Below are 10,495 nucleotides of genomic sequence, written 5' to 3'. Positions count from 1 at the left end.
GTTGGTAAAAAAGGTCCACGATCACCGCATCAATGATAACTTGCTGGATCCGCTTTGATATTCTTTGCCGGAGTTACCTGCAAAACAAAACCGGAGACAGGATCTCCGGGAAAACTCTCCGACGATCAAGTCAGTTTTTGTAAAAATGAGTCTATAATTTAGCAATAGCTTTGTGGGAAAAAATGTGAACGTACCTCCCCCCTTATTCTTAAGGCCTTTTATAAGTGTTTTTTGGGTAACCGCCGAGGGCGGTTACTCCTTAGTGGGCCACGTTCTGAGGGCGGTTACCCCTTTTTAGGCCATGTCCCTTTCGTGGCTTTCATGGCAACGAACGTGGTTCTGAGTGGGAGTCTTGACGCTCCGTTTAGGAATTCGGGGCGGTTTACTCGCTGCGCCCGCTTCCTTCATTCGGGTCCCGTCCAATCTTAGGCCATGGGGTTTTAATATGGGCTGGGCTTGCGAAATGAATATAACCCGTTTTGGACTTCGCGGGTTATCAAATACATTTAAAAATATCTCATGACATAGAATACGTTAATCTCTCTCTTTCTCTCCTAGTCCGATGACGATTGCTTGGTGTTGAATCCCAGTGTAATCCAAATTGAACCTAGGTTATCTAATTCCTTTTATGTTTCGAAATGAATAAGAAAATAAACTATTCATTCGATCAGAGGAAGAGTTTCTTTAAAGGAAGGACAACAAATTTATGTCTTTCTTTTATTTTATTTTTAACTAGGCCCTGTATAAAATGACGATGTTTTCAGTGGGCCCAATTAAAAAAATCAGGAAGAAGACGGGGGCTTGTCTCATCTTCTCTTCTGCCTCTAGTCATAGCGGACACAAATAGAGCCAGCGCAGAATAATCTCTATTGGGTTTTCAGACGGACTAGAGGATCGGTCGATGACCCTCCATGGCCCCTAGTTAGAAGTAGAATTAAACCATTTATTATATTAGAATAAAATAGCTCTTTATTATGAATAAAAAATTGAAATGATAATATGGTAAAAAAAAAAGATTGCCTTTAATAGAAAGTGTTAGTCAATTGACGTCAACCTATACGTCATCCTTTTTCTTATTTCATATTCAATTCCACCAACATTCAATTTCATTCTGCCACATCTTTGCTGACGCAATTCGTGGTAATCATGATAAATTTAATCTAAAATTAAAGTTTAGATATGAATTTGATCTTTAATTTGTTAGATTTTCAAAATTGAATCAAATACACTATGATTTATACTACTATAGGACTACGTATCTAACGAATTAAAATATTGTCGCATACTACTCATCTATGGAGGTGATTGGAAATTTTTTAGAGTAATCCGAGAGTAATACATCTGACTAATCTAATTTTGATCATATTAACCTTAATAATTATGTAGTATTTAGTTATTCACTGTTAGATTTATGTTTATTAAAATCTTAAAGCAAAAAATCAAAACATCTTAAATCAACCTGCAGTGCAAATCTGTTTTTTTGGTTAGATAAGTTACTCTCAAGAGAATGTCTCCCTTCTCTCTAGATCTACACCCACCACCACCGCCTCCCATCACCTTCTCCCCATCACCTTCTCCGTTTTTCTGCTTCTCTTTCCCCACCTCTCCTAAACTATCGGCTTTCCTCCTCCTCTCCCTTCCTTGTTGCTGCTGTTTAGTTGAGGAGGAAGGAGGAAGCTTGTCTTCCTTCTTCCTCCTCTCACCGTTTTTTTTTTCGTTTTCGTGTTTATTTTCCTTTTATTTTGTGTCAGTTTCTTTAGTTGGATTATATATATTTCATTGTATTTCTGGATCCGTTTGAACTACAACTGTTGGTTAATTCTCAGTTTTGGTAACCTTTTATGAGTTAGCAATAACAAAAACGGTAGATCTTATCCGTAGATCACTGGATCTACGTGGTTGCAAAAGAAATGACTTAGATCCGAAGGTTCAGAATGGTTCAACTGCTGAAGATTGGACTACAGTTGCTTTGCGGCGAATTTGGAGTTACGATCTATATATATGTTTCAAATGTTGTTTATGTTTAATGTACCTTTAATAACTTTTTTTGCTTTTAATAGTCATGTTTTTGCTTTTAATAGTCATGATTTAAGGAGGGCCTAATAAGCCACAAAAATTAGAAATTTGGATTTAGGGATGCCTAACATGCCAAAAAAAATTAGAAATTTGGATTTAGAGAGACCTACCAAGCCTAAAAAAATTAGAAATTTGGATTTAGATAGACCTAACAAGTCTAAAAAAATTAGAAATTTGGATTTGGGGAGTACTTAATAGACCCAAAATATTAAAACTTTGAATTTTGAATAAGTCTAACACTTAATATGCCATCTTGGGGAGCTAATTCAACACCCGATAAAAAAAATTGAGACAGGAGGTGCCGAAACTACCCGGGGTCAAGGTGGTTCCGGCGGCCGGAGGGGCCCGAGCCCCCCTGTCTACGCCCCTGCTGCTAGATAACCTGCTAAATCCTTCTATGTAAGATTACGGTCCAATACTATATAGATATTGTCCGCTATGGTTCAAATCCAACACATTGGGCCTCACGACTTTAAAACACGTCTACATGTATTGTATTCTCATCTTACTAATAAGCATCAGTCATTCCCTCTCCGTTTCCGATATGGAATTCAATTCATTCCTGCCCTCATCGTCATTCCTTAAAGTCGCTGAGTAAGGTCTTCTATTCCGACGCCACCCATTCTGAACCGGATCGTTACAGTCAAAATGTAGGTCAAGGAATGATTTATTGTTTTGTAATATATATACATATTTCATAATATGAAGATATTGGAAAGACTTTTTTTTCTCTTTTTTACTTTCTTTCTTCCCAAAAGCCAATTTCATTTCATATGTAAATTACATGGACATAAAAAAAATGCATTCACATTATGCCATATATTCTCAATAATCCAAAAAGAAAATACTACATATAAAAAATATATATATATATAACTCAACTAAATTTTATTTTAAAGAAGAAAACAAGGAGTTATTTAACACACAATTCACTCGGAATAAATACCCATGCTAAAGGGTCATGCCTCATCTAATGATTCGTTTAACCCGCAAATAAACAAATTAGAATTGATCAATTTATGAGTTGGGTCATCATGGACGGAGCTAGGGGAGTTGTTGAGGATCGATTAACCCTCCGGCTTCACTGAAAAACCCCAACAAGAGGTTTTTTATCATATCTCTACCAGGTTTTATTAGGGGTGGGCAAAAAAACCGATCAAACCGGTAACCGAATCGAAAACCGATAATCCAAACCGAAAAATTCGATTAACCGAACCGGTGATTTTTTTAATGGTTAAAAAAATAGATAGGTACCGGTTTCGGTTTCGGATTAGAGTGTTCAAAAACCGCAGTTAACGGTTAACCAAACTATTTAATAAATATAAATTTTAAAAAAAATATATAGGCCATTTGACGACAAAGGCAAGGCGAATATAAATATAAATACATAGATTATACTGCTTAATATAAATGCATAGATTATAACATAGATTAATATAAATATATAACATAGATTATACTGCTTTATGTTGTAATAAATACTTTGACGAAATATTATTTACTTTTCTTTATGTTTTAAATGTAAATTTGATGGATTGTTTTTTAGTTCGGTACTTATGTTTGAATTCTAAACTTTTATATGAATTCGTTTCGTTTGAATTTTTAAAATTATGTGTATTTTAATATTGTTTAAAAATTTAGGTTTGGGTAAAAATTTAACCGTTTTGGTTAACTAGTGAGAATTAGTTAAAAACCGTTAACCGAAAAACCTAACCGGAATTAATGGTTAACCGGTTGATGGTTAACCGATTTATATGGACCGGTTTCGATTTGGATGGTTAAAAAACTGTTGATAATGGTTCGGTTAATTTTTATCGGTTAACCGAACCGTGCCCACCCCTAGGTTTTACCATGACCAGAACCCTCCATCTTTTTCAACATTTTTTTTTGTACTTATTAAATCCAAAATGATGTCGTTTTGAATCTAAAAAAAGGTTGAGTCACGAGTTAGTCAAAATTATCCGTTAAGCAACCTAATAATTTGTGAAAAAAGAAAAAAACTGGAAAAAAGTAAAAAAAAAAAACATGTTTCTGTGGAAAAAAAAAACAAAAAACGTGATTATGATTTTGATTCCAATTCCCGGGCAAAAAAGAAAGAATAATTTGGAGTAAAAGACGAGGTCAATACTGAATAATCCATCATCTTTCATACCCGAATGATTAAATTCGGGTATCCGTTTGAAATTTGGTTCTGATTAAAAGAAAGAAGAATGTGTTCGTAATTCCAAAGAAAAAGTACTATTTTATTTTTATTTTTTTCATATTTTTATTTTTTTTTGCTTGTTTTTTCCTTTTTTTTCACGTTTTTTTTTTTCACATTTTTCTCATATAAAGAGATTATAAAATTTTAATGAGATTCTAATAAAGTGAAGTATAATGAAGATGATAATTTTAATACGTTGAATTTAATTTAAATTATATTTTAATGAGAGTTAATTAATTGGATTGAACGAGTCAACCCGTGTAATCCGTTTAATAAATGGATCATGTCATGTCGATCCATTTTAGGCTATGTCAATCCGTTTATTAAATGAATTGGATTGTGTCAACCCATTTATTAAATGAGTTTTGTCAACCCGCTTACCACCATTTTGACAATTCTATCCATATGTGACCCAACATTGAATACAAAACTTTGATAACTCACTCTAAAATATGTCTCAAAGAAAAAAGATCGCCTCAAATATATAGTTCTCTAATTAAGAAATGTAATCTAACAAACCGAGAGAGAATTCTCGGCCCGATTGGGGCATTCTCTGAGTTTTATATGGAGGAACATTTGACATTCCCAGTTAGTGTTCAAGGAGGGGTACAGATGGAAAGTGGAAGGACCCATGGTTAAAGGGCTCAATTAATAGCAGAATCATGACTCTCGTCTCCGCTCTACTGAGCTACTTTAGCTAAATGTTAGTGACCTCTTTATACATAATTCGAATGATTGGGATCGCGAGCTTCATTACGTAAGAGTGAAGCGTGGGTCTTGTTGGAAGCTATGCTTTGGGCGGATGAGAGGGGTTATTCAAATGTGATTTTTGAGTCAGATGCCAAATGTGTTGTTGATACTGTTAATTCGTGTGTGGCAGATGATACAGAGTTTGAGGATTTAGTCCAGCAGCACCAGTGCCTTCTTGTTTCTCATGATTGCTACTCAGTCACCTTTGTACGGAGACAATTAAACAAGATAGCTCATGCGTGAGCTAGGGAGTCTCGGTTTGATATTAGTCTCATTATTCTTTTATCATATACCGAGTTATCTTGTGGATGTTGTCGACAATTTTATCCGATTATAGCTCATTAATTTAATTCCTTTAAAAAAAACCAAACCCAGAGAGAATTAGGAACAAAATGAAATACTTACAAACTTACAATGTTAAGGCCAAAACATTATGGACCGGCCCAATTCATCCAAAAGGGAAAGTCCCTTTTTTTCAGAAAAGAAACATTTTCATTTGAATAATTTCTTAAAAAGAATAATATTAAACTTTTTTTTTTTTTTTTGAACTGAGAATAATATTAAACTTGTTGCAAACCTTTAGGATCATCATTGACTTATTTTGTTATCTTCAATATAATATAATCTTTTTATTTAACAATAAAATGTTTCCTAATTTATAATTAATATTTTGGGCTTCAGCCTTCATTTTAGGAAACAGGGAATTTTCCTCAATTTTTTTTAAGAATAACTGGCCCAGAGATAATTAATAAAAAAATATTTCTTTTTCTTAACTCAGAAAAAAAAAAACTTATCCTCTTTTCATTTTTTATTGATTAAATTTCTAAAATTTTATTTTAACATTTTAAAACTTGACCAATTGTGATTATACATATTAAATTCTTGATTACTATAAAACTAGTTTGATTAATGGAGGTGTTAGTTTCAGCTTTTCAGAACACCGCAATAAATACGGTGTTTGGTTAGATTTATACAACAACTACTTTTAGCTTTTTTTTTAAATAGAAATAACAAATTTTTGGAACTTTTCATGAACACTGGTTTGTATTTATTTAATATTGATAAAATTATTCTTCTTATTTTCGTAAAATATATTTAGTCTTTAATTCGCATATTACGAAATCTGCGAATTAAAATCATCTACTGAACCACACATATTTTCGCAGACTTCGCATATTGCGAAATCTGCAAAGTCAGGCGGGAGTGAAAAAGACGAAAAACTAAAAAAATTCTAAGTGTATATTAAGGATATTTTGGAAAAATCATACAAAAATAATCTAGATTGAATAAATGGGTTAAATATATAAACGAGTCTTTAATTTAATTCAATTTTATAATTTTCCCTTGAAAGAAATGTTAATAATTAATGAGACAAAAATAAATGTTATTATAAATGCCCCAATATAAAAATGAAAAAGTATAAATATTCCAAAAAATTTTGCTTTTCATTCTACCCGTACAGATTCTATCCGGATAGTCTTTTTCCAATTTTGAAATTTTGTATAAAGAAGACAAAAACATGAAGATTTATTCTGAAAAGTAGTATTACTGTAATTTGAGAATCAAGTTGGATATTCGATCATCTTCTAGCTTCTCTCACTCTCACTCTTCTCAAATTGGTTTGGTAGATCTTCCAACTTGATCATTAATGGCTGAGGAACTCACTTACGTGGGAAAACTACCATCCAACTTGATCAACTTAATTCCAATTCACTTTGAAGATCTGAAAAGATATTGGGGATTTGAAGACGAACTCAACCAGCTTCGACAATCACTAGTTACGATTGCAGATCTCGTCGAAGATGCATAGGAGAAACAACAGACAGTGATTCTCGCCAGACTCTGGCTGAGATATCTGAAACGAGTTGCTTACGAATCTGACGACCTGCTTTCTGAGTTGGCTTATGAAACTACTCGACTTCAGATTCGAAATCAGGAGGTATCTATCTATAATCTCATAGCTAAATCTCAATTTCACTGAAAATTTTATAGTTTCTGAACTTAGAAAGAGTAAATTTGTAGGAGATTTGATTATAAAGTCTGTAAAACGTGTCTTTGGGAATTTATTAGTTTATTGGAAGAAGATTAGATTTGGAGTTATTTGAATTTAATTATCTTGTAAATCTATAAATAGACACTAATCCTTCTCTAATAATGGCTATTAGTTTAATCAAATTAAAAGTTATGGTTATTATCATCCCAAGAAGACTAATCTCTCAACTATACATACTTTTCCAATTAGGTTCGTAGCTTCTCTTCAGTTTCAAGAGCCATCGCCAATGTCAGAAAGGCTAAATTTCATGGCCAAATGGCGACTAAGCTTAAGAAAGTGAACCAGTCACTAAAAAATATTCAGAGTCGCAGTATATCCCTTCAGCTTAGTTCAATCCAACACAATTTGGAGGATATGTTGTCTCAGAATAGGCTGCGAACAGAATCAGTTGTAGGAAGGAAAGCTGATGTAATAAAAATTGTCAACCTGATTCTTAGCTCCTGCTATGAACAAGTTACAGTTGTTTCCATAGTAGGTCTTGCTGGTGTAGGAAAGACCGTTTTAGCTAAACTTGTGTGTCAAAAAGTCATGGCTTTAACAAGAAAACCTTTTGATGTTAAAATATGGGTGTGCGTTTCTAAAAACTTTAGTGAACACAAAATTTTGGGAGAAATGTTGCAATCTTTGAATCCATCAATGGGGGGCTTAACCAATGAAGATGCAATTCTTCAGCAACTCAAGAATGAGTTGGTCAGTAGGAAATTTCTTCTGGTTCTAGATGATGTTTCGAACCACAAACCTAGGCGGCGGTGGGATGTTTTAAAGACTCTGCTGTCAAGAATTTGTACAAACAAAGGAAATGCTGTTCTTGTCACAACTCGTTCAATGGAAGTGGCATCCATTATGGAGACATCATCTCAGCATAGTCATCAGCTCAATTCATTGTCTAATGATGAATGTTGGCTTATTTTGAAAGAAAGGGCATTTGGAAATGTAACAACACCAGTTCCATTAAATTTAGAGGCCATAGGAAGGGAAATTGCAAAAACATGCGGTGGAATACCATTGGTTGCAACATTTTTAGGAGGGGTAATGGGATTTAATAGGGATGAAGAAACATGGTTGAAAATTAGACATGGTGGTGTGTTGAAAGAAAGACCTGTTCAGGATAATTTGCTTATGTTCATACAAATTTTTCATCACTTGCCCTCATATTTAAAGTCATGCTTTGCATTATGTTCAAATTTTCTAAAGGCTTCCTAATTAGAAAGGAAGAGTTGATTTGACATGGGCAACAAGTGCTTTGATGCCTTACTTGCAAGTTCCTTGTTCCAAGATGAAGAAAGGGATGATTATAACGATGTCATATTATGCAAGATGGCTGATATTGTGCACGATATTGCATCGTATTTCTCCAAATCTAGAACATTTTTTTAGCACTATTCACTTGATGGACATTTCATCTATTGTATAGATGCAGGTGATCAATTTATACCAAGTTATATGGCCAAGAAGTTACGTACTAGTATTGTTGGCGTTGCTCCCAATCAAGAGACATGGAAAATGAAAAGGTTGCAGAATAAATTTGTACTAAGTTATATGGCCAAGAAGTTTCGTTCTATTCTCGTCAGTGGTTCTCCCAATCAAGAGACATGGAAGATGAAAAGGTTGCGGTGTCTGCACTTAAATGTTGCTGGTAAAGTATTGACATCATCAATCGGAAAATTGAAACATTTGAGATATCTTGATGCATCAGTTTCTAAAGCCAAAGAGCTGTCTGAGTCAATCACCAAGCTATACAATCTTCGAACTTTGAATCTCTCAAATTCTGGCATCAACGAATTACCTGAATTCATCACTAAGCTCTTCAATCTTCAAACATTGAATCTCTCAAATTCTAGCATCAAAGAATTGCCTGAATCCATTAGTAAGCTCCACAGTCTTCATACTTTGAATGTCTCAAATTCCAGCATCAAAGAATTGCCTGACTCAATCACCAAGCTCCATAATCTTCACACTTTGGATGTCTCAAATTCTAACATCAAAGAGTTGCCTGAATCCATCACTGAGCTCTGCAATCTTCAAACTTTGAAATTCCTTGAATGCAAGGAACTTACCAAGCTTCCTAGGAAAAAGATCAACAATTTGATCAGTTTGAAGCATATTGCTTTTTCTTATGAGTACCAGATGCCATTTGGTTTGGGGATTTTAAATGGTCTTGAAACATTGCTATTATTTGTTGTGGGTCCCGAGTGGGGAGGTAGCATTGAAGAACTTGAATGCTTAAATTAACTAAGAGGGGACTTGAAAATAACCAGGCTTGAGGAGGTGGGTGATAAGAAAGAAGTCGAGAGAGCAAATCTGCAGGGGAAAGCAAAAATCCAAGGACTAGGTTTTCAAATCTCTATAATATTATTACCGAAAAACAAGATTTTATTCCGTACAATAAATTTTTTTTTTAAATTTTTTTTTTTATTAATTTATGTATTAAAATTTTCATTTCTATAATTAATTTATTGATTAATTTAAAAAGATGATTATTTTAGACATTTTACATTCTTTTTTTTGGTAAGATTAGACATTTTATATTCTAACAGCAACAATTAATCACAATTTTACCAAACACTAATGACAATCTGCAAACAACTTGTTAAAAAAAATAAAAAATAAACTTAATTTTGATCAAAATAAAATAAAACAAAAAATTAATAAAAAATAAAATAACAATAAATTGGGTTGTTGAAAGTCAATGTATGGTGAATGATATTATTGATGTATTTTTCAAAGTCTTGGTATGGGTTTTTGTATGGGTATTTGTCCATTGGAGTCTTATTTAAGTATATTCATTTTGAGATGTATGTGGTGAAAAAAACAAAAATAAATATTCAAGTCCTAGTCCTTAGTTTTTTCTATGTGTTTTGTGCTTGTATTATTTTATTCCATAAAGTAATTAGTCCCTCAAAATTATATATCCAATCCTCCACAATTTTTCACTTTTAGTCCTTCTACTCCAACAAAGTGGTATCAGAGCCATATTACGAGAGTCAGTTTTCCGCCAAATAGACCCTATAAAAAATGTCATACGGTCTCAAACTTCCTTATCAATACCCTCAGCTCACCAAAACCAATTATTCAAGTTGGTGTATTCGAATGAAGGCGTTACTCGGATGTCAAGATGTCTGGGATATTGTCGAAAAATGCTACGTAGTCCCAGGTAACGAGGCAGCGTTGACACAAGCAGAAAAAGATACTCTGCAGAAAAATCGCAAAAGCGATCAAAAGGCACTTACTCTCATCCATCAAGGTTTGGATGAATTAATGTTCGAGAAAGTAGCCGAAGCTACCACCGCCAAACAAGCCTGGGAAATTTTACGAGTTTCTCTTCAAGGGGAGGAGAAAGTTAAAAAAAAGTTCGTTTGCAGATGCTGAGAGGAGAATTTGAGATGATGAGGATGAAAGAGACGGAGGCCATT

General features: G+C 33.6%; 1 protein-coding gene across 3 annotated transcripts; it reads left to right on the top strand.

Moving 5' to 3' along the window:
- Window positions 1-6,485: 6,485 nt before the first annotated feature.
- Window positions 6,486-9,518, top strand: LOC136234702 (putative disease resistance protein RGA3). 3 transcript variants are annotated; one of them, XM_066024177.1, is made up of 2 exons: window positions 6,486-6,968; window positions 7,272-9,518. In XM_066024177.1, the coding sequence occupies exon 2, from the start codon at window positions 8,526-8,528 to the stop codon at window positions 9,312-9,314; it is 789 nt and encodes a 262-aa protein (XP_065880249.1). In that variant the 5' UTR covers window positions 6,486-6,968; window positions 7,272-8,525; the 3' UTR covers window positions 9,315-9,518. The 3 variants fall into 3 exon arrangements, with proteins under 3 accessions (XP_065880249.1, XP_065880248.1, XP_065880247.1); XM_066024176.1 differs by having other exon boundaries at window positions 8,497-9,514; XM_066024175.1 differs by having other exon boundaries at window positions 7,272-9,222.
- Window positions 9,519-10,495: the final 977 nt, after the last annotated feature.

The sequence above is a fragment of the Euphorbia lathyris genome, chromosome 7 (genome assembly GCF_963576675.1).
Source record: "Euphorbia lathyris chromosome 7, ddEupLath1.1, whole genome shotgun sequence".
Classification (NCBI taxonomy): domain Eukaryota; kingdom Viridiplantae; phylum Streptophyta; class Magnoliopsida; order Malpighiales; family Euphorbiaceae; genus Euphorbia; species Euphorbia lathyris.
This window is presented reverse-complemented; position numbering and strand designations above follow the sequence as displayed.